Source organism: Poecilia latipinna, unplaced genomic scaffold, assembly GCF_001443285.1.
Source record: "Poecilia latipinna isolate Pla-1442-1.1 unplaced genomic scaffold, P_latipinna-1.0 Scaffold2374, whole genome shotgun sequence".
In the NCBI taxonomy this organism is placed as follows: Eukaryota; Metazoa; Chordata; class Actinopteri; order Cyprinodontiformes; family Poeciliidae; genus Poecilia; species Poecilia latipinna.
In genome coordinates this window covers 9,163-34,618 of record NW_015114990.1, presented here as the reverse complement: position 1 = coordinate 34,618, position 25,456 = coordinate 9,163, and the positions used below count along the sequence as shown (strand labels likewise).

Genomic DNA, 25,456 nt, shown 5'->3' with positions numbered 1-25,456 from the left:
TGAAGCTGAAAATGTCCCTAGGCAGAGCTTCTCATCCGATGGAGACTAAAAACAGAAGGCGAAAGAAGGGTCACGAGGCAGAGTGAGTTTTAAAAATAATCATGGTTTATAAAACCCAGATATGACAGGATCACCAAAGTGTTTACAGAAATACAAAGACCATGAGAAAAACCATCATAGAACATTGGTAAACACTCAACATGTACAAACTACTCTGTAAAAGCGACTCTGGGAGAAATGTTCAGACATTTTCTCTTAAAATCACATTTAGTTTCTTGTTTTTCTTAAAAGTTATCAAAGCAGAACATCCATCTACCAAACTACGGGTACTAGCACGTTCAAATAGTTCAGAGAAAGGGTACAAACGACATCGATCGGGGAGTGAGGGGTGCACACATTTAAGCACTTTTACACCATGAAGGTTTCAGCAAGCGGTGGGTAAGAAAAAAAGAAAAACAAAATCAGAAAACGGGATGTCAGGGTTTTTCACCATCATCTCATCAAACACGAAACTGTACAAAACAACCCTGTTTTCAGCATCTATGAACAGACACAGGTCATCTAAACCAATCTGGGATCAGTTTACCGACTTCTGCTTGGACCACCGTCTGTTCCTGGGCTGAACTGAAATGTGTCAAAGTGCTTCTGTCTGCAGGACAGTCACCAACAACAGATGTCACAAATGTTTTCATGCACTTTCACAAATGTACAAACAGCATAACAGCCTCAGGAATCTGCCCTCCCGCCCTCCCCCTGCCGTGAGGCTTTTAAATTTAAAGAAACCATCAACAAGACACAGCGAAACATCGGTTCTTCTTCTTCTTACAAACACGTTTCAACAGCTTTACACAGGTAGAGGAAAAACAAAATAAGAGTGCAGGATTGCATACAATCAACAAAAATCTCCTCTTTGCCTAAAAAATACTGCTTGTCCAGGAGCACAAATGGCTACAAATAAAAATTCATCATTGTCGGTGTGTGCAAATATTACTAATATAAACACTATGTTGAATAAATTAAGAGCTCTGTACAAAGTAAAAACAAGAGCAGCATGCAGGCAAGACGACAAAACCTTTATACAAAACTGACGAGAGAGACAATGTGAGGTGTCAGCGTGTGTGCGAATGTCTGGTGTCTGTACAGAGTATCAATGTGGACAGAGAGGTTTTCCACCCTTTAAACTTTCCAGTTCACATTAAGATCGGAAGGGAGTGCAAGCAACAAAAAGACGCGTCGTGTTTTCTAGGACAGCCAGGGCTCGTTACTAGAAGAAGGAACTCGCTTAGAGGTTCTGGAAACGTGTGTGAGCAAAGCCAGCGGAGAAATAAGAGCAGACATCAGCATATTTATCTGAAGAAACCACAACACCTGAAGTCAAACAGGCGAGGCCACACTGAAGATCAAAAACATAAATGAAGCGCAGAATAATTGAAGTCTGACAATCGGCAAATATTTCATTCACAGAAATAAAAAAAAAAATAAAAAAGCCAGATTAGCCTCTGAATTTATTCAAAAGTCAACATAAGGACTAATCTGGCAGCAGAGAGAAATCCTGGTTTCCATCAGCACCCTGGTGCTGTGAGCACAGAAATCAAAGCACGCACAAACATTTCCAGTAATGTTTCTGTTTGCAAACAGAAACCAATTCAGCAAGAAGCTCTAATTTAAACTGTTACAAAGACTTCAGTCCTAAAATTATACAACGTATTCATCTCTGGACAGTAAACCACAGCGCATGAAAATTATTTTGTTTCTGTTTTTAGCTGGTTAGCGTCGCCCTTAATGCCCGTCTCGGTAAATTAGAACATCAGTGAAACTCGTTTATTTATGACACACTGGGAAACTTTTCAAGCATTTATTTCTGTTAACTGATGATTGTGGCTTAACCAACAGTTGGTAGATGTAAAGTTAATGTTGTGGGGAAGAACAGCCATACACAAGTACATTAATGGAAAGTTGAGTGGAAAGAAAAAGTATGACTGTGTAATTAACACCACACACAGAAGGACACTGGCTAACTCTGAACACTCCTGAACAAGAGACATCGAAATCATCTTAACTTGAATAAAGAGAAAAATAAAGGACTGCTGTTCAAAGTTCAAATAAAACCAAGTGGAGCTGCACAGAACTCAACCATTTACCAGAAAACTTTAGATCAAATCATGTTTCAATCTTTCTCGAGATGCTGATTTCATTTCCACAGTGCCAAAGGTATCTAAGGTATCAATACCTACATTGATGAGCTTATCCTTATGCTCGTCAATGTAGCTTAAGCTCATTGATGAGCTTATGCTACATTGATGAGCTTCTGCTCATTGATGAGCTTCTGCTCATTGATGAGCTTAAGCTCATCAATGAGCTGGCCAATCATAACCACAACTGGCCAGCAAAACCGAACCTAATGGAGAAGCTATTTATTATCTAGTGGAAGACGAGATACCAAAGACAATACAAACAAGTTGGAGGCTCTTAATTCAACTTCCTGAAGACCTCAGCAGAACCACAGGCTGATCTCCTCCGTGCCACGCCGCACTGATGCAGTAACTCATGTGAAAAGAGACCCAGCTAAGTATTTGTAGTAAATACTGGAGATTGGCTGGTCCACTCTTCTGTTTGCTGTGGACCAAACAGAGTTTGAATCTACATCAGTTTAATGTTGTGAATTACTGAACTAAATAAACTTTCTTGTGATATTCTAATTCACCGAGATGAACCTATATAAAGACCTTTTTGTAGGATTAAATGTCCACTCGTGTTTCCAACAAGCCACAGGCTGACTACAAAATGAAGCAGAGTGCAGCAGGTAAACGAAACTCCGGCTCTGGTATCGTTCGACTCGATCAGGCAGACATGATGAACAGATTGATCCTCATTTGAATCACATTCATAAGAAAACTTTGGTAACCAGTGTTAATTGCGACCATGCACCTTAGCTGAAGTCAGTGTAAAAGAGCACTTTAAGATAACATCAGAGATTTAAAATCCTCTAATTAAGTCGGGGAGTACCTCAGGGCTTTGTGTTTCTAAGAAAAGACGTGGCACATCTAACGCTATTAAAAAAACATCAACAGTCGATTAGTATAAACATCTATAGTAGTAATACACGTATATAACAAAGAAACGTCAAAGTTAAGTGTTTGAATCGAAACATCTTTCATATTTCTCAAGGAACCTTTTTCACGTTTTATGTTGTAAACGCACTTTTCCTGCAAGTGCTTCAAGGGTTGCTATCGTTCACTACAGCTAAAGAAAAAAAAAAACAACACACAACAAAAGGAGTATAAAAAAAAATCAACAAGTTGAAACCAGTTGATTTGTTAGATATGGTGTTCAGTCCTTCCTTAGATTCCTGGGTTTAGTCTTTTATTGGCTTCGTCGTCTCCCTGTTGATCCTGGAGGTGTTAGAAAGGCGTGTGAACAGTCGTCTGCAGCGCGTCCTGAAGAGAAACTCAACAAAACCCCAAAACATCTCAACGTAAAAAAAGAAAAGCAAACAAAAGCCCCAAACATATAGTAAAGAAGTCATTGTCGATAAAAGCAGTGAATCATCCCAGGCAGTGTGGTCTGCTTTCTGCAGGTTAAGTGAAGAAGGTTTCTTTGACATCAGTGTGAATGTGGCGTCGGCTCTCTCCTCAACAGCACCGAGATGAACGAGTTGGTTGTGCTTCAGCGGGTTTCTCTCCGTGTTTGTGTGTCTCTGGATTGTACTTTGTGTTTTCTATACTTTTAAGGACCAACTCTAGACACTGAGCGATTATGAAGATGAGGTAATTTCTGTTAAGGTGAGGAGCTTTCTTATTCATTTAAGCGATTACGCTGATGTTTAAACCAACATGTTACACTATGAAGGAGGAAAAGAAAGGCGGGTCCTTATAAGTATAGCATGGTGTGTGTGTGTATGTGTTTTAGATGTTGGAGCGCACTCAGCTGAAGGCCTCGTCATCCGTATCTTCAATCAGCACCTTTGTGTCCTTCTTTGAGCTAAAGAAAAACAGAAAATCAGATACACTTATTTATTATTTATATCTTTTATGTTAATCTTTTTGCTGTTACTGAACTAATATTTACATAACGGCTTATTTCAGGTTACTTCATATACATTATTTCTTCCTCAACACTTATAAACCACTTAGGCTACGTTCACACTGCAGCCTCAAGTGACCCAATTCCGATTGTTTTGTCAAATCAGATTTTTTTGCCGTGGTTGTTCACACTTCCAAATATATGCGACCAGTATGTGGGACCTGAAAGTGTCCCGCATGCGTCAGTCGGTGGTTACTTACTGTGAGGAGGACAGCTGGGGGCGTCGCATGGACAGGCTGTGGCTCCTCTTCCAGGACTTGCCTGAGCGGTTCCTGACGCCGTCTTCCTGGTCCATCATCTGCTCCAGGACCGTCTGGTCGTCGGCGTTGAGCGGCGCCACCGAGATGTCTCGCACCGCTCGAAACTCGCCGCAGTTATTCAGATGCTCATTCTCAAGACGGAAGAAGTTCCACACGAAGCGCCTTTTGGAAAGGAAAGGAGGGGAGGACTGTTTGGAGCACAAGGAAAGTTTAGCAACGTGAGGAGGAAATGTACTTTAGACTCACCTGAAGACTTCCAGAGGAGCCAGGATGGTGGCTACGATGTTGCCCACAGAGTGAGGCTCGGTCATTGTAGAAAGCGAGATCTGGATCGTCCAGGCAAAACGCAGAAGCACGTCCTCCACGATGGCAAAGTAGTAGTAGGCCTGGACCGACAGAGAGCATGGCTCAGTGGGTGCTCCTTATGGGCGAGGCAGTCAAATTTATCTCTGTTGCACATTTCGTGTACAAGACAATTCAAAGTGCTTTACAGAAAGATCTAAATAGTAAGAGTTTAAAAACTGAGGTCATAAATACAGGGAAAAATTAAACAATTAAGGTGTTGCCTTCACTAAAGATTCATCATATTCATGTTGATAAGCAGTAAAGCTTTTTGAATTCATAAATTAAAGCCACGTCCTTCCCAGATTCCAATGAAGATGCATTTTACTCTTTTTTTTTTTTTTGGTTAAATGTCTCTTTTCTGTGGTTGTTGTGTTCACTCTGGCGTACTGTGTGGAAGAGTGGGGGTAGTAATAAGTAAAAGGTATATAGACTTGATTTTTCTTTTGCAGGGGAGCGCTGTCTCTTTAGCGAGAGATGCAGAGATCACACAGACCCAATATTTACACAGTTAAACTTACTGAGTGATAGGTTCAGAAGTTCTGGGTGTTTCTGTGTCTTACAAAGGACTCGACGTCACTGTGACTTTACCTTGTGCGGGTAAACGATTTCTTCTCTCAGGAAAGTGTTTTCTCCAGCTCCACGATCAAACAGACCCCAGTCCATAATCAGATCCCAGGTCAGAGTGTAGAGGGAGCTGATGGTGGAGAACACGATCAGAAGGTACAGAAACATGTCTGCGTCCGTGTGTCCTTGTTCTGAAATAACCACACACACACAAAAAAGTCAACTGATGTCAAATGACAAATTGACATAAAAAAAAAAAAAAATGTTTCAATGTAATGTCCACAAGGGGGAGCTCTACAGTCATGAGTTCAACAGCAGTGACGGTTATGATAGATGACCTGAAGCACATGCTTTTAACCCTTTCATCCCCCCCCCCACCCACAAGTTGGGATTTATTTTTATCATTTGCATAAAGATTCAGTTGATTTGTCTGCTTTCAATCACCAACAAATATCCATCACCAAAAATCCACAGATGCGTAGGGGAGCAAATACTCAGAATAAAAACTCAAATTAACTTAATTCCTGCATTTCCTATTTCTACTGGGGATCTTCCACATATTACCACTGCTCTAGCAAAGCGTTCTTATCGAGGCTTAGTGCAAATTTGACAATTAATTTGTGGCGTTTTACCAAATGTAAAGCGCTTTACAAAGAGCAATATTATATTTCACTGCGATTAATTGTTCACCTTCTAATTCTGTTATGTTGTGAAAAAGTAATCCTGAAATATACATATTTTTAAGAATAAATAATCAGTATGTCACTTCAGAGCCTGTCAAAATACCAAATCCTAAAACTTTCATACAAAAGTTTTATTTGTATTCATGTATTCACATATGGCCATGAACCTTAATAGGAATATCCTATTCTATTCTATTAGGATGGTTATTCCATGTCCTGACAACGAAAATGATTATGATGTCAAACTTAAAATGAGTAAATTATCAAAGATTTGACACTCTCTTATATTTTTTTTTCCATTCCCAGGTTCAATTGGCCTCTTATTCAGTTAGTTTTATCAGCAAGAACTGATATAAACTAACCTGTGAAAAAATCTAAAGGATAAATACCATCCACCTCCATCAGTTGGTGATTTTGTTTGTTATTCATAACTAACTCTGCTAAGCATCCTAAAATCAGTTGCTGAGATCACAGCTCTAGAGTATTGCCTGTCACTATAACAAATGTTGCTGGGCCAAACTTGTCCCAGAAATTATTGCAACAAATAGTAATAATGTTGTTTTGAGACCATCTTCAAGTAATAAATTGATAACGAGATAATAAGTTTGTCCTCTCAAAGACTAATACACTTTAAATTTATACAGAACAGTCCTCACTGGAACTGGAAGACATTTTAGACATCCAATAAAACACAACAACCAAAAACAATAATAATAATAAAAAAAACACTCACAACAGAAACAGTAAATAAAATAGATTATGATGTCACTGCAAACAAAACTGCTCTTCGAAAAATATTAATCAGAATGGAAATTAAGGAAACGATTCATCATGTGCAACATTTTACATTTGGGTTGTAATGGTAACAATTAGACCACTGTGGTGCCTTCGGTTTGCCTAGAGATCGTCAAATCGGTTTACAGATGTCTGCTGCGTATAATGGGAGCGTTTGTAATTAGCCGTCCTCAGCGGCACCGCCGTGCTTTACACGGACGAACTGTGGATGTGATCTGCTTGTTGCTCAGCAGGTGCTGTTATATAAATCAGCGCCCTGTGGCCTTTCACTGTGACTCACACCGGCTTCCAGACGGAGACCAGGCTCCCTCCAATTTGTCATCGTCACCGTTTTCTTCCCGCTACCAGCCAACAAGACGCCGGGGATTAGAGCGGCGACGTCTCTAACGGAGAATTACTGCAGCACCGCTCCGTTAACTGCTGCCTCCGTTGTGCCGTCTGCTGAGCAATGGGATGGAAGTAGTCCCTACGGCCACACACACGTCTCCCAGATGTAGATTAAACTTAGTCCTCCACAATAGACCCCTCAGCGGAGAATATCTACTGGTGATTTCCTCAGTGTGTTAGAGGTATTTAACCCCTCGGTGTTTGCGGAGGCCGAAGCCGTTTTTCACCGGGCCGCTCAGCCATTAGGAGGTTAAAATGGTGAGATGGACATTGATTGGATGCTCAGTTAGGGCAAACGCTGGTCACTGGTTCCTGTCACGCACATTCAGTCCACACACACTCAAACACAGAGCAGAGATTGTTCGCGGGAGCCTGGGCCGATACAGCGATTTAGCTGCAACTCATTTCATCCAGCATCCCACCGAAATAAATTCAAAACAAGAAGAGTCAGTCACTGCTGTTACAACGATATCTCATCTGTTCCCATGGGAACACGGTTCTTCAACAAGGTGCAAAAGCTCGATTTTAAAGCAGTTTGGGCTTAAAGTGGTCGGGCTAGAACAGCCGCACTGCAGTTTGAAGAGCTTCTCGTTTTGTAAATACTCTACTGAGAGTCGGCATGCAGACACTGATAATACACCTGTCCTAATCCTGTTATTTCAAGTCAAGCTATCAGGAATGGAGGGCCGTCTTGGGAACTAATGGATAATGGAAATTTTTCAGCTCCTGGCTTAAAGACTCTTCCTGCAAAGCTGCTTCGACCTTTTGTCTTTCTGAGCTGTCAGAGGTGAAATTATGGCTAATAACACAGAATCGTCCTCTGGCAAAAACATAAGGTAACCAAATTCATCTCATTTTAAAAATATTTATTCTGATTAAATTTGGAGGCTGAGTGAGGTTTTGGCTTCAGAATAAGACATTTCATATTTCCTGAATTTGTCTTTCTGATTCAGTTAATGTGCTTCGATCTGTTTCATCTAACCACACTTTATTTCCACCTTTCACAACATTTCTGATGCAGTTCGCCCGCACAAGAGAGACACTTCCGTCCGACCTTCAGCCTGAATCTGAACCCAGACATGCAATGATTGCTTTTGGCGAATCGGAGTTCAGGGAGGCAGTCAGAGACTAAACATCTTTATCAGTAAAGGTGTGAGTGCAGCAATTCCTCCGGATAGCAAACAAGAGGTCAGCAGATGAAATTAAGTTACAAAAGCTGACAGTTCTGAGATTTTTATACTCCAATCCAGCAAACCAAGCTAAGCTGTACTCTTCACAGAGAGCAGCAGGCCTGGTTTTTGGGAATATGCTGTAGATTTCCCAGACAGAGACATGTAGTCTATGAAGCCCTCAATAATTACTGGCATCCCCAGTGAAGAAGTAAACAAAAGCTTTTAAATAATGGAGACATGGTGAACCAAAGATGTTGGTCGATGCTAGTTAGCCCGCAGCAACCTTAGGAGGTTTTTTGAGCAACTAACCTGCAAACAATTTCTCATCATTACTATTCCGAAATGTTTCTCTGAAATTTAAAGCTGGGATGTTTCTAGATGCTTCAGCACAAGACTACTTATTTATCTTAAAGCATTTTAAGCATCTTCACAATTTATCTTCCAGTAATTGTGTAAAGTGCTGTGTAGGTTGCTACGTCTTATTTATGGCACCCGATCTCACCAAAAATAAAACACCCCAGAACAGTAAACTACATGCTTTCAGTGATCGTTTCTGAATAATTCCCAAACATTCAAATTAGCATTAGCTTGTAATGTCCCTGCAATGAGAAAGGTCATAAATCAGCTTGGCATAAATCTGATCCTGTATCGATCCAAATAATGTTTCTGCTTCAGTGTGAGGCCTCCAACGATGTTCAGCACGATTTGGGATGCCAGCAGAACCCAGAGGATCCAGAATCGTCATTAATGCAACAAGAACCTGCTGAGATTACAGCTTCATGATGGAGTCCAGCCAGTCACTTGTAGCAGCGAGGGACTCTCTAAAGGAAATATGCTCAGGCTTCTGGGCAGCATGTGAGTTGTTTCTGTTTCAACACAGACAGAGCATCTTGTAGTGGTATATGCATAATTAACACACCTTTCTAATTCTGCAGCTTCAGATCTGTAAACGGTGTCATTGGTCAATTAATTAAACTCCGCTCCGCAGCAGAGTGCTCCATGATTTATTGGCATCATGATGTATTTTTCTCTTCCTGCTTTCCCAGATCTAAATGTGGGCTCTGACTTACACGAATCATTGGGGGGGAGGGGTCGGTCTGACAGCGAGGAAACACGTAAACCTGCCGGCTGTGATCAGGATAGCAGCAAAGGTGACACGAGACACCGGGACATCTGCCAGATAATGACTGGCATCTGAGGCACCTCTTACAGCTGGACCCGGTGGTGAGAACATGACACTGAGAGGCCACCGGCTCTACCGGCGCTGCAGAGTGATGCAGGAGGACTTGGCGCCAGCGTAGAGGAAGCGCTGCTGGAAGAGTTTTTAGAGTATAGATGCAGAATATTTTTGATTCTGCTGCTTGAATTGATCCCTTAAACAAGCTTTAAAGTCCAGAGGAGCTGCTGCTGCACACGATTCTTAAAATATCTCAACAACAGGCGATTTCCTTAACCATCATCATCCATGTGAGATTCCAACCTCCTCCTCTACTTAACCAACGCTCGGCCTTAATCTCCATTACATGCAGGATGAAAGACAGCTTCACAGAGAATAACACATGAAGAGAGGCCATTAATGGAAGAGCGCACAGGCTTCGGACCGGAGGAGGAAGAAGGATATGGTTTAATGGACGTCTTTCCGACCGAGCAGTGGGTTTAAAAAGAGGGATTTGTCTGCCTCAGACTCTCAGCTTGGGTTCATTCAATACGACCGGCGGTCAGCATGAGAAGCAAATGTATTGATTCAAGTTTTTACCGCAAAGGAATAAAGTCAGAGCGAGACATAACATTTAGCATTTTTGAAAGGCTGCAGATTAGGTTCCACAGCTGGCATTTTGCAGAAAAATACATCTGTTTGCAGGGAAAATGCCAGAGATTAAATACGTGTCGGGTGAAATGATTGCTTTGAACGTGGCAGAGGGGACAAATTTCCAAGTCTTTGATGGAGACTGACCTAATAATTATGATTTATTTTTTTCCTCTTTTGAAAACAAGCTCCTCTGTGGCATGTCTTACCAATAAGAACAATGTCAGGCTAATTGTAAGGCTGTCAGCCAGAGAGTGACCAGACTATTAATGCAACTTCTTCTTCATGGTTTTTATGCTCCTGCCAAAAGATTTTGAAATGCAATGTTTCTCTTTTCATCTTCTTCTCTGTATTTGTTGTCCAAAGTACATCTCTGGTCTCTCTAACCTCTTGCCCTGAGAGTGAAACCACATTGTGGGAGCAGAATCTTGTTTATCCGCAGCTCGGCTTGACAAACCTCTCCTGTTGCATTATAAAGCTCTGGGCACAGAGTAGGAAACCGACGCCGGCTTCCAGCAATTGCACTCAAGGTCACCTCTGCTTCCCGAGCACACACACGCACGCACACAAAAGACTCAGAGACTTGTGTGTTGACATGCCCCTCTAACACAGCAGCACATCGGTACTGCTGATTTAAAGCTTCAGAAAGTCTTACATCTCTCTTCAGTGTGTCTGCAATGATTCAAAACAGGAATTTACAGCAAGCAACGCGTTTGGGAACCGATGTGTTATCATGTCTGCTCAGCACAAATCAAATCGAGTACGGGAAGAGATGAGTCATAAAACGGACATCTCCCTGCCTTAGTGCGTCGTCTGTCCCGAGTCTTACCCTGGTGGGTGGCATAGAGAGCTGCGAAGGTGACAACAAAGAAGGTGGTGGAGTATTTGCCGGCGTTGACCAGGTGTGGGAAGGCCCTCTTGGTGTCACGGTAACGCCTCAAGCACTGGATGAAACGAAGCCAGGCGGGCAGACACTGGATGATGGCGCGCAGGCCGTACCAGTAGCTGTGGCAGACGTGGTCACTGGAATCTAGAATACAATACAGCAAGAGGGGACAGAAACGGTCTTTGTTATGAGGGTCAGACATTGACCTGTGTGCCGCCAAACATTTACAAGCCATTAGCTCTGAGTTAACTAGCAGGACGGAAGCAGAGGGCACCAATTAGCATCATGTCTGTCATATTTTATGTCAAAAAGTCTGAACACCTTACACCCAGCTCACTCACACGTTGTCATGCGACAGTGCGCCTTTAAAAGTTAAAGCGGCGTGAATACTTTTGCAAGGCACTGAAAACGCTCAATTGTCACTTAGAAGGCTTAAAGATGAGGAGGAGCGTCTCAGGGTGAACAGTGGATTCCCATCAATGAACGGGATCACACAAAGTGACAGACAACAATTCACACTCACACTCACACCTACAGGCATCACAGTGATACGCTTCATCTAGATACAGATTTCTATTCTCTGTAGGATCAATTCTCTCACCCACTAAAAAACATGAATCCAGTTTTTCACGCAAGATCGTTTCCTCGTTTTAAGCTGAGGTTGCTTAAATGTAAAGACCATATTTTATTGTAGAAATGATGTGAGACCCTGATATATTAATTTACCCAAAGTGGGCGTTTCTGCAAATATTTCCAAGAATGACAAAAATAAACGCTGAACATCCAGAGTTTAAACTGCAGCTCTTATAAGAAGAGTTCATAAAAATTAAAGATCTGACTCACAAATTCAAGGTGAAGGACAAAAAATGTATCCATATCTAAGAACAAATGTTGAGAGGAATACACCAGTCAGTGGGCAGGTTAACCTGAATCACAGGTTAACACAGCTTTGAGAGTCACTGAAAGGTTCGAGCCAAAATTCAGCGCAGCAACCTTTTAGCTGCGGGCCAATCTGAATCAACACCTCACCTGGCGGAAACAACCCCTTGCTGTTGCTCCACTGCAGCTCAAAGATGTAGAAGCAGATGAGATACTCGAAGTCCATGAGTACAACCACCAGAGAGTTGAGCTGATCTGCCAGCCAGAAGTCTGCAAATTCCACCCGATGAAACGGTGCAGTGAAAACACGAAACTGGAGACAAACCAGAGCAGGAAAGACAGCAGGTGAGGAGAGGACATGCACAGAACTGCTGAAATGGAAAACGGTCGGTGCATTTCAGAAAAAAAACGACTTGGACGACCTTACTAAAGCGAGCTTTAGCTCGTATGTCACACTCAGCTGAAGCTGCTCCAACGGGAAGACAAAATAATTCAATAATTAGTGAGAAGTATTTCTGGAGAAACCTTAAGATGGGGGGGAAAAAAAGCTCTGAATAATTGGAGACACAAAGGAATAAATCCTCCAGACTGCCTTATCGGCCCTGCACAGGATGCTGTGGTGAGTCACGGTTTGTGTTGGTGTTCATGTTTTATTTGTGTTGCTAATCAGTGGAGTAATGTGCGGGCAGCCAGGAACTGCGTCTATGGGAATGTTATTTGGGATACGGCTTTGGCAGGAGCTGCAGCTATTGACCACGTTTGTAAAATGATACAACCCTGCTCGACTTTTTCCATTAACCCCGCAGGCCTCCTCTGACATTCAGCCGGTGACTGTACGCTGCTCCCCATTTACAGTCTGAGAGAAAAACCACACACACCCTCAGAAAAAACTGACCGTGCCAATCAAATAATGTATTGATCAGGAGGATTTTGAACGTATTTCCACTCTGCGTTGATGTCTTGAGGCTAATCCTGCTGTGCTTGTATGGTCAGGTTTTCATTTGCTGAATAAACACTACTGCATGTTACAACTGCAGCAGTTTGTTCTACTAATACATTTTATGAGTGGTTTCTATTAATAAAGAATATAGGAGCTCTTATGGCAACATACAGTCCAGTGAACTGCAGACTGAAATATCTAGTAAATCCTGTACTTCCTAAGAGATATCCTGCATTAAAATAATAAAAAATAGTCATTTTTGTTCTAAAAACCCTTCATATGGTTGTAATGGTGCCAAATTAATCAAGGCTGATTAGAGCCTCATCACTGGGGGAGGGCTGAGCGAGAGTACTGGGAACTGTGGGGCACTGAGAAGCAAGGACAAGATATGAGGAGGGGGGTGTGTATATGCGAGAAGGAGGACGAGGGACAGAGGAGCTCAGGGCATCCGCATGCTGATAGATCTATGCCTGTAATGATTGCACAGTCACAGCCTCCATCTCCCCTGAGACGAGGCCCGTTCTATTATTCCTCACCCCTTTGGCTCCGTCCTCACTCCAGTCGCCCCAAAACACACACACACACTTCTACACACACACCCCATCCTCTGTTCTGCAGCGATGTAGCACAGATCAGACAAAGAAGGGGGTTTAATAAACATGTAGCTGGAAACAGATATCTGGATTGTACCTGCATTCATTGAGAAGATAAGATAAAGACACACACGTCCCTCACACCCTGTCAGTACATGCTTCAGTTTCAGAAAATCATAACAGCAGGAAAATACACAGCTCTATCAAAAAAAAAAAAAAACACAAGCGAAGCTCAAACAAATTAGATTTTTCTTCAAATTCAAGAGATTAAATGCACTAAGATTACTAGTCCTTTAAATAACACGAGAAAGCTCAGATGATGACACAATGGGTTTAGACGCTTATAAGGTTCATTCACAAAATTTGACTTAAATGAAGCCACACCTGTGGTAATGTTTTTTAAGGCAAAGCCTTGAACACACAGCTTGTGTGACATTATGGGAAAAATAAAAAAATCTGAAATCAGACGAGATGTCAAGACGAGAATTATGGACGTTCACAAGTTTGGTTCATCCTTTACTACAACTACCAGATGCCTAAAGGTCTAAAAAAATATATAGCAACATAAAACACTATAAGACATTACAGTTTGCCAATGAAATCAGGGGCAAGGACTTTTTTTTTTTTCCAAAACATCAATTTGTCCCAAAATTCAACCAAAAGGTTCAAAAGATGAACTTGTCCATTGAAATTTGTCCGTATTTCCAGACTATTTTTTTTTTAAGTTGTAGTGCTTCCTGTCTATTTAAAGGCCTGTTTTGACTAAAAGCCCAGGAATATTTTCCATGAACATGGCAAGTGAAGTCCATGTGTTTCTGTGCAAAGATGATGAACTGCTTCCATGTTACATAACAGAGTTTCGGGTTACTTTTCTGGATGCCATGGTGCTGCTCCGGAGCCTGTGTGGCTATATTGATCCCAGTGGCACGGCGGATACTTTTGAAGCACAGCTTAGACTCTGCTCTGGCGGTTTCTGACCTTGGGCTTTATGCACTGAGATTTATTCAGACATCTTCAATCTTATTTCAGAACATCAGATGCACTGCAGAGGCTGGATGGAGTTAGGAGTGAGACTTATGTCAAAACAGCTCACTGATATAAAACAATGCAATAGAGCAGTTTTATTCTTTTTATTAACACATGTATAGGCCTGTCATAATAATCAATGAATCGCATGATAAATTAAAACAAACTCAGTCATTTCTATTGGCATAATTCATTGTGCTTTTTCTCTCCCTCTTTTTTTTTTTTTTTTTTTTTACTAAAAACTGGATGATAAAAGTCTTCAGTTTGGTGCTTTGGTCTCAACTAGCCCTTTTTTTGAAGGATAAATTTGTTTTCCAAGACTTCAAAATTAATTTTATTTGTTGTTTTTTATTTATTTATTTTGGATATTTAAAATGTCTTCCAGCTCCAATGTTAAATGTTCATTAAACTTTAAAGTTTACTGATCTTTGAGAATATGTTTTTGCATTATTATTATTATTATTATGCCATTACCATTATATTACTTAAAAAATGTCTAAAAACAACAATATTATCGTTTATCGCAATGACTTCTGGAACACTTTATCATCCAGCAAAATTTGTTGTCGTGACCAGCCTACACTATATAAAAACACTATAAAAATGTCTTTAAAAAAAGAAAATTAAAAAAGGACTCTATTTAAGATGGGGACCAACCAGCAGTTTGATGAGCCAGAAGCGGGATTTGTAGTAGCAGGTTTTAAATGGGTTGATGAGGAAGAGCACCATGAAGCCGTAAAGAATGAGAGGGTTGATCTGCATGGGGAGGTAGGTGTACTCTGAGTATAGACACGAGAGGATGCTGAGACACCATAACACACCCAGGAAACCAGCAATCTGCAGCAGAAACATAAAAAGGAAAGCGGCATTAAAGGAAAGCGCCAGTAACTTTTCACAACAATTAATAGAGGGACACAAACTGAGAAGTGTGGGTTTTATATTTCTGCAGGGTTAACTTATTTTATAACATTTATGCTCTTCAATAGGACTAAACAACATCAGTAAATCCAGGAGAATAATAAAAATGTGGCTTTTATTAATATGAAAGTAAATATAATTTTGAAGAGACGTCTGGCTGTGTTCAGTAGTTTGTGCTTCTGCCTGGGCTAACCTCAAACAGGTGCTGGTGTGACAAGTTGTCTCGCGGGTCAATCTCAAAGATGAGGACATGGTTGACTCCGTTCTGTCTCCAGCCGTAGGTGTTAATCCCCAGCAGGAAGAGGAACTGGATCAACAGGAAGCCGCCACGATAGATCCGCACCAGAGGCCAAATGTTCTCGTAGCGGATGAAAACAGCACCTAAAAGAAACCGGAGCAGAGATGAAAAATTAAACAGTGAGCTTGAAAATAATCTCCCAGACTGGCGTCTGTGGTAAAGATATGTAATAAACTTTAAAATAAATGTATGTTTTGGGCTTTTTACAGAAACAAAAACTACTTTTAATTTAAACATTTCTTAATAAATCATTTATTTTCACAAAATCACAGGTACCACACATATTTGTATCTCTTCTGAATCCTATAAAGCAAACATACAATGGTCCTTTAAAAGAACGCCCTACTAATAAAAGATCTTTGTGTCGATAAACTTTTAAATAGTTATTCATGACTCAATGTTTCATAAATGCAACGCGACATATTTTCTCTTAGGACGTGTCCTGGACGACCCGGTTGATGTGGGCCGGTTCGGTCGTGAAGACTAGAGGTGAGCAGGTGTGAAATTGGATGGTCTAGCCTTCAGATTAATTAAAAATATCAAACACATATAAGAGAACGGTACGATGATAATATATATATATATATGATTTAAAATATGACTCACCAGTGAGAATAAAAGCGACAACCAGAATGATGAAGAAACCACAGAAGAGACCCACTCTGAAGGTCGTCCAGGCCAAGGCAGGCTGAGCCGGGCAGAGAAAACACAGAGCCACTGTGTTTAATACAGTCATCTTAATTATGCACTTTAGCTTAAAAAACTAACTCACTAACTTAAAGGGGGGGAAAAAAAACAAACAAACAATATGGCTGATTTTATTCACTTCATATGTTCAATTTATTACATGCATACTTTTTATGTGTGTGGATCTCAAACAATTTCTGTTTGAAATAACAGTAAAATGGGCTTAAAAGGTCCACAAACACATGTATTATCCAAACAATAGCTTGTCTGATGAATAGCGTGAAGGGATGGTTTCCTCTCTTACTCTTTCACTTTAGCTCATAAAAACCTTTTTTCATTGTGTTGGCATTGTAGGGTTACATCGACGTATTTGCCTGTTGTCTTGGAAAATAAAACTTTGGTTTGTTTACTTGGATGAATGAGCTAATAACGAAGGTTTCTGAGCAGATGTTTTTTCTTATGGAACTGATAACGGAGGTTTCAGTGAAGATGTTTTTCTTCCTTGTCCAACCGAAACTCCTTTGAACCAATTAGCCGGAGATGGGAGAAACTGAGAGAAACTCCCTACAGAAGAGAGATGGGTGGAAGGCGCTGTGTACGTGACTGAAGAGATATATAAAAAGAATCGCATGTTTTAAGTTTCACTTCTTCTTCTTCTCTCTTGCTTTTCTTTTCTCACACGCTGATCTCTGATACTTACTCTGATTTTCTAAATAAAATATCTAAAGACAAATGTGCGTTTCTCCGATTGATTCGCTCACTCCCGAAAACGATTTCTCCTAAACACCTGTGTAACTTAAAATAAATACAGCAGAAATGTCAGAATCAAAGGTGCAGTAAACATAATAACCAGTTGTTACTGACCTGAGCTGCCCCCAGAGGAGGAACTCTCAACCTCTTCATGGCCCTCTGACGATCTCCTTCCTCCAGCTCTGTGGTGACCAGAGTCTAGCCACAGAAGGATATCATCAGCGTATAATCTTTATTTTGTATTTGCGTGTCTGTGGAGATGTGAGCAGTCACCTCTGTCTCAGTGATGAGCTGTGTAATCTTCTTGCAGGTGTAAAACGGAGCCACGTCCACATGAGCAAGACGCCATTCGACTCCACGAGTCGTGTCCAGGATCTTGTCGTGTTTTTTCAGGATTTTACGGAAACCAGTGAAGTTCAGGTTCTGAGGATAACGTAAGTCCAAAACGTTATTTAAGACAGGAGTCAGACACGCTGCTGCAGGACAAAGACGGTGAAACAAGGCTGGGCAAATCTGTTCACATAAAATCAGAGTGGAGATCATTCTGTATGTGTGTGTGTGTGTGTGTGTGTGTGTGTGTGTGTGTGTGTGTGTGTGTGTGAAGGGAACCTGGTAGTTCTGGAGCAGGATGAGGCTGAGGTAGAACTCGCTGAAGGCTAGCTTCAGGTCCATGATGTTGTGGTTCTTGGAGCGCTCCTCCTGCCTCAGGTGGAACAACGTCCTGCGTTTGCGAAGGCCGGACGGAGCGTTGCGCTCTCGCTGGGCATCCATTGATGACTGCAGCTCATTTTGCAGCGTTGCAAACCGTCTCTGAGCTTCAGCGAGCTTTTCTGCAGACAGAATGATGAGATTGTGCTGAAAACTGTAAGGTTAGTTTGCATTTCGCACAGCACAGACCAATCTTTAGAAGAAAGCTTACAGAGAGGAACAGATATATTCCAGTCTGCAGAAATCGCAGCAAGCATAGATTAGTTCATTGAGTGATTCATTTTTCTTATCAGGACGATAAAGTAATAAACTAAAACCAACAATATAGAAATGCTGAGAAATCTGGTACCGATCATTAAAAAGGAGACATTTCAGCTGTTCCAAATGCTGAGGAAAGGTTTCTTCAAAGAGCATCAAGAAGCTACAAGAATTTGCAGAGCAATGGGGAACGTGCTAATCTTAAAATTCTCTTCTCTCCCGTTACTTCCAGGAAACATAAGCACATGGGCTGAGATGGCATGTAAAAGCTGCATAGAGAGTGAGGAACCACTATGTGGGTCAAAGATAGGTTAACACTTCCTCAAAGGAGTAACATAGTTCCTTGTAGCCTGTATGACTAGAGTCAAATGTTTTGGGTATCCTTCTCCAAGCTTCTCACAGTGGTTTGATTGAATTTTGGTCAAGTCGTCCAGACAAAAACGACGTAACTGAGACATTTTGCGGTTGGAGTCATTGTTTCTTTGCATCCATGTGTGCCAAAGTTTTAACATCCTGTCTAACGCTTGATATGTTACTTCACTATTTCCAGTAAATTTTTTTGTCGTCAAACTGAGACAGAACCTGTCTGTTTCCTGAAGATGGCTGGAGATTCTCCTGGTGTTCATACTTGCATTTAAGTGGTTGAACATATTAACCTGACACTTTCAGGTGAATGAAAATGAAACCAGATTTCTCTTCCTGAAACCTTGGAAGAGTTTTGTGTTTTTTCACGTCGGTCAAGGCGATGTTTTTGAGGTGCTGTCATAAAATGCATCTACAGGTTTTGGCTCCAATTAATACTAAACCTATAGTTATGAGGATTTTCTCTTTATTTGAAGGGATCAAAATCTTAATGTATGCAATCTTTTGAATTGAAAAAGACAAGTTTGCTTTCTAAAACGGAAACACTTTGAAATTGATATGGTAATCCTAACTGACCTAAGACAGGAAGTCAGATTTAACATCAGACAGTGGTGAAAATAGGTTGTGTATGCAACCACAGACAAGTAAAAGACATATATTATGTTATGATTCATGCAGTCAGCCTGACAGTCTGGGAAATCAAGGCTACAGCGGCTTCCTACCCGTCCTTAAATTAATAAAGTCACACTGCTGAAGCTGAAGGCTCACTGGTGACTTTCACGCTTTGTTGCTTGAACTCACCCTGACACACAATCACACTACCTCCCTCTCTGGAATGCCAAGGCTCTTTATTGACAACTATATTCTCAGTAATCCTCTTGTTTGAACTGTGCAGTCCGTAATAACAATTCGTGACAACAAAAGGAGGCTTGGAGAAGCCAGTACACCCACTGCCCTCTGAAAGCAGATTTAGAGTAAACCTGGAGTCTGGAGTGAAGGAGAAAAACAGAGGACATTTATCTATGTGGCTAATGAACCTTAGACAGCAGCTGGTGGTTTAAATTTCAACCAAAGTGGGTTGAGTGAACCATTTTATTCGACCTCAGTTTGGAGACAAGGTGAATATGTATAATAATAAAACACCTGCAAATGTTGACAAAACCTAGTCCTCTTCCTGGATTGTGATATTGAACCTGCAGTCCAACAGTCAGGATTTTAGCGCAATGCAGTAGGATGGCTTTAAGAGGTCAAGGACCCCTTTCAGAGGGAGATACAGGCACACAGAGCGATGTGGAGGCAGGTTGTTCATGTAAAGTCAGCACACATTTATCTCCATCTCTCCACGGTTCAATCAACCCTGAAATCCTTTTTAAATAGCTACACATACACACAAACACACACACACACACACACACACACACACACACACACAAACAGACATCAGATAAACGCACTTGCTGGGCAAAACTATGGCCTTTCCTCTTTCCTCCTTCTGTGTTGATAGTAAACAAACTGGGTGAAATAATGTTTTCATGCTAAACATTTACCCTTGTCCGACAAACTGCTTGCTGAAGACACAGCGAATAACTCTAGTACTGATATAGCATGACCCCCCCTGCTGTTGCACTAAAATGAAGAGGATGCATTCTTTACTGCTTTTTCTTTTTAAAATCTCGAAGATATTCAACATTGCTGTGCTCCTATGAAGGTTTAACCAGCATAATACTTATGAAAAGGACCAAACTTTTGCTGTAATCATCCACAGTAGATAATGGACCTAAATAGTAAAATGTACTTTATTACAGGTCCTCTCAATTCACATAAGTTTGTAATTTATTATACTGGTAAATGGCTTACTCCACTCTGCTGGGAAAGAAAAACTTCCATTACATCAGTAACAAAGCATCTTTCTAACTGTGAGCCGAGTGACTTATACTCATTTTACTGCTTTTGCCATCAATCAGCCTGTAATGTCCCATCGTTATGAGCAGGGACAATCTTCCCAGTTAACCTTGTCCCTGCGCTGGCCCACCTCAGGACGCAGTTTCACAGATGGCCTCAGGAGGAGGCAGCGCCTGGCTTTACTACAGACACATTTCCATGAACTCAAGTTCTAGAAGTATCCGTCTGGTACCAGAATATATTATGGAGAACATCTCAGATTACACAGCACACACACGCAGTCTCACTTACTTCTTGAAATACATGCATGCTTTCTCCCGTAAGCATGACTGCTACTGACCTGTTCAGTCTAATGACTAAGGCTAAACCCAGTGTTATCTAGCAATTCCTTCCTTTGCATCCCAAGTAATGAAACTGGTTACAAACCCCTTGTGCAAGAGTCGTAATTTAATTGTGACTTTTGATACATTTTCGTGCAAATGTTTCTTTCTTCTGAGGAAAAAGACGGGCTTTCACTAAATCAAGTACAACTGTTGTTAAAGAAATAACATTTTATTCCCACGTTGATTGGATTTATTCTGATTTTCAGTATATTTATTTGAAACTGGATCAATAAGAAGGTATGGGTACAGTGACGATTTCTTTTACAGCGTCAAACCTGACGTCAATATGAATCAAAAGTACTTTTATTTCTGCTCCAAAGTTGAACATAAATTTTGATGTTAGAGCCATAATAAAAAATTACCAGAGCCTCGATCAGATCTAAAGTTGCTTGTCTCAGCAGCTCATAAAATTACACTTTAATAGCTGATCATCAGTAATCTCCTTTATAAAAGCAGAAGCTTTGAAAGTTTGCCAGTGCTGAGCGGCCAGGAGCTTGATTTTCTATTTGTAGAAAAAAAAAAAAAAAACTATTTACGTTTACAACATGTAACCTGTTGCAAACCAAAATGAGACTTATTCAAATTCACAGGCCAAAGAAATGCCCAACTGATTTATTTATCTTCATGACCCAGAGAATTTGTGGAGTAAAGTAGTACCTGAATAGAAAGTGTTGATTTTCAGAAGCTCCTTCTCACAGTTCTGGAAAAACCTCTCCTCAAACTTAGCGTAGTATCGCTTCACTGTGTCTTCATCTGTAACTGGAAAAAAAAAGCAAAAAACAAGCAGACAGAAGGTTATTGACTTTTTTACAAACAAGTATGTGTAAGAGACTATAACATTTCATAGTCCATCCATAGCTTTCACACAACACAGGTGGGAAAGCTTAGTTTATATTAAGCTGAGAGGCGCTGAAGGATGAAACCTTATTAAGACCTTTTGAAAAGGATGAGATGAGATGTGATGAGAAGTAGACATCTAATGTGATGGTGTTTTACACTATATGTCTGTACAAGAACCATTCAAGCCTTACATCACCAATTGCATATCCAAATGTCAGATGGAGTAGTGTAAAGCATCTTGCCAATAAACTGTACAGCAGTGGAGACATTCAAGTCAATACAAATTGACTAGAAATTTTGTACTATTTTATGCTCTAAAGTTTGTGGGGACTGTGTACTTACAACCCCTTCCTTTTCCAAGACATTTGTGCATAAAGTAAGGTCCACAAACTTGTGGATGGGTGAGTTTGGGGTAAAAAGGTCTCCACTGTCCTGCACAAAGTCCCAACTTCATCCAAACAAAACACTTTTTGGATGAATTAGAGGTGAAGCTGAGAGCCAGATATTCTTATCCAACATCAGTGTCTGACCTCACAAATGCACTTTTAGGATGACTGTCAGAAATAAGCACACTTATAAACTTATCAGAAAGAGGTAAAACTGAACATTTTACAGATTAAGAACGGGAACCCACTGGTGTTCAAATGTAAATGAAGGCAGATTAGCTAATACCTTTTAATATTAATACTTTGAAGTTCTCCAACTGCAATACAACTACTGTTGCTACATTTGGCCATGCCATCTGTACCACTATATTAATAGAACATTAAACATCCAAAATGGGATAGAGTTGAGCTAGTAACTCGTTTTGCTTTCGAGGCATTCATTAATGATTAGGTGACCTAAATAGCTAATCCTTCTGTAACTCTGAGAATTCCTTTAAGAGTTCAGGAAACCTCAGGCAAACAGACTTTCATTCAAGTCTGAATTAGATCTACAGCTTCTTCCTGCCTCTCCATGGCTGAATAAACCCTCCTATCTTTTTCAGGACATGCCAATTCAATCAGTATTGATGCGCTGTCTCAAACAATTCTCTGCCTCATTCACAGCAGGCTACCCAACACCTGACAGAGCTCAACATGCAGCCAAAGGAAAGTGACTGTAAAATAGCACATTCACACATATGATGTACAAATAAGTACCAACAATTGTTTTTTTAAGCAGCCTTCCAATCAGCAAATGTTTTATCATAAATAACATACTGAGTAATAATTATAAACCTACTCAGAGTTTTTGATACCAAATCATAATCAGTCCAGAGTTTTATTCAAAATTAAAATTTTTACTCAAAACACAAAAATACGCTATTTGATTTTAAGTGAGCAAATAGTAAAATATTTATTTATCAACAGAACATATCACACAAAGTAATCCTAAACTACACAAATATATTGAGATAATTTTTTTAAATAAATGTTAACATCTCAATTATCCAACAGTGAAGATTTAAATGCTGTTGTACGCACAGGTGCTAATTAAAAAGGAATTCTGTATTTTATTGATTTAAGTAGTCAAATAATCATTCTAAGGAAAAACAATACCGTACATTGTAAAGGTCAGTTCAGTGTGCAGTTTGAAACTACTCTCTAGTTCAGGACTACAAACCTGTAAGGAGCTTAAAAATGTTCTCGGAACAAAGACAAAAGTCTATAAAAAGCTGAGATAAATGTTAATTCTGATATGTCCAATACTAACTGATTAAAATCTTAATGCTCATTTTCACAATTTATTTTTCTAACTCTAAATATCAGTTTACAGATGTATTCTTCAGTATGACACAGCTACACAGGTGCATTTGGTGCTTTGCAGCCCCTGAGGATCTGCTCTCTGCCACCCTGCATGTCAGGCTGTTTCAGGTGGCTGGATGGATGACGGCATGGAGGGAGCCACATTTATACTTCTAAACGATTGGCCAGCAAACATTAGCTGTTTCAGCAAAGTGATCGAGCACCTAGCTGGCCAGTGCAGCCTGACACAATGACTGATGGGCTAATACACCACTTTGGTCAGACCTGCAGGCAACAAGCATACGGTGAGGTAATTCAAAGTAAAAAGGTTACACGGCTAATGAAAACCCTGAAACAACAGTGAAGCATGAGGCGTGGAATAAGAGGCAGAGAAAAGTGGAACATTAAAAATCTATACCAAACATTGCAATTAAAGTAACTGTGTTAGAGGAACTACAAAACAATTCACTCAACTGACTATTCCAGGTGAGTAATCAAGTTTAGCTCATTGCTGTTGAAAAATGCTGAAGTGAAGCTTTGGTTTGGGCCACCTTTTTACTCAATTGTTCCTTTAAAGTTCCCAGAAAACAGACTTTATTAAAGCTCTGCTTTATTTAGGTTTCATTTTTTTTTAAGTTGGAACGTTCAATAGTGTGCTTTAGTTTCATACAAAAATGCTCTGAATGGGTAAAAGTTTAATTTACGGCTTGTACACATGCCTTACTGAACCGTATGGGCTCTAACAAAATTCTTCGGTATGATTACATGTAGCATTGTTAGATTGCTGCCACACTTAGGAATACATCAGTACCATTACTGAGACACAGAATGTGCCCACATCTCTTTGTTTTAATAAAATTATATTTGTATGATATTTGTGAGTCCAATGAGAACAATGAAGGTGACAGTTTATCTACGATTCCACCCCTACTTCTTTGTTTTCAATTAAACCTCACTGACAAATTATTAGAGCATCCATATTGATGCACTTCTTCTAAACCTCACACTCCTTATGCTTACAAACAGAAAGATCTAAACCTCATTAGCGTAAACTCTGTACATTTTGGAGAAGGAGTCAGCATTTTGGTTTCCTTCCCAAAGGTAATTCGACATGTAGACTGCGGAGGGAGAGTCTCTGTCATGTCAAACAGCATGGTTTCTCATTATCTCTTATCTGGAGAAATGATGGCAGAGACAACATTCACAAGTTCAGCAATCTTCGCAAAATGATAAGGAACAATATCCAACAGAAACTTAAACAAGAAATATAGCATTTTATAGACTTCTGCATGATACGCTAGTAATTTTCAACACTATTCTGAGATGTAAATGACATTCTTGGCTGTCTGCAGAAGGATAGTTGCAGCCAAACTGACTTTCAGACAGCAGAGCAACAAAGAGGAACCCTGCAGCATTTCCTCCAGCCACTGTTTAAAGGTAATGGAAACTCTAGTCTTGCATGTGTGTGACAGAAAGATTTAATACAGCAGTCGGGAATAAACAGCCTGTTTCTATAGGAGTGTGTAATTCCAGCATTATAACTACTGATTTATAAAGAATATATTTAATCCAGATTAACAAAGACAAAAAATTAATATGTTGTAATTATATTTACCAACATTTAATGACTATAATATACAGACACACGACTACAGGGCCCATTTTGTCTCACTTCTAAACAGGCTGATAAATTATTCAGGTGATTTTTTATTGCTGAAAACCTTTATTGTTTAAAAGTAAAATCTGGGGATTTTGTTTTTCCATCGCTTGCAAAATTAACAGAAAGTTTAGAGAGTTTGAAAAACTAAATCAAAGATTAAAAAATACTAACATTTTTTGGGGAAAAAAGTCAACCTAATTCAACCCATAATTTTATACATATACAGCATGAGTAACGAAAATTATACTTGTTGTGCTCAAGGTCACAATGTTTAAACTGTGCATAATGTCTGATAGGAATGCAGACGAAATATAATAAAAACAGGACCCCATGTGACATCAAGAAGGCGAAACTGCATCATTGAAAACCAGATATTTGGAGAAGAAATGCATTACAAACATTGGAGTATGTTGTGCTTATTTGGGAGCTTCACTTTTTTTTCAGACAAAGAATTGTGCTGGTAGCTAGAAAAACAACTCTTGACCTACAGTATTCCCAGAGCGGCTTGTAGACGGCAGCCTCCCTCTCTCCGCTAACCCCTT

The 25,456-nt window shown here is 40.2% G+C and overlaps 1 protein-coding gene across 1 annotated transcript; it reads right to left on the bottom strand.

Annotated features, from left to right (window-relative positions):
- Positions 1-83: 83 nt before the first annotated feature.
- LOC106937543 (xenotropic and polytropic retrovirus receptor 1-like) lies at positions 84-21,446 on the bottom strand (the record flags this gene model as incomplete). Its single annotated transcript, XM_015019099.1, has 13 exons — positions 84-3,981; positions 4,284-4,505; positions 4,590-4,729; positions 5,277-5,443; positions 10,926-11,126; positions 12,012-12,174; positions 15,078-15,257; positions 15,532-15,719; positions 16,243-16,324; positions 17,188-17,271; positions 17,347-17,496; positions 17,683-17,903; positions 21,345-21,446. Coding segments are annotated over 13 exons (1,958 nt in total), but the record flags the coding sequence as incomplete, so codon positions are not given.
- Between the last annotated feature and the right edge of the window lie 4,010 nt (positions 21,447-25,456).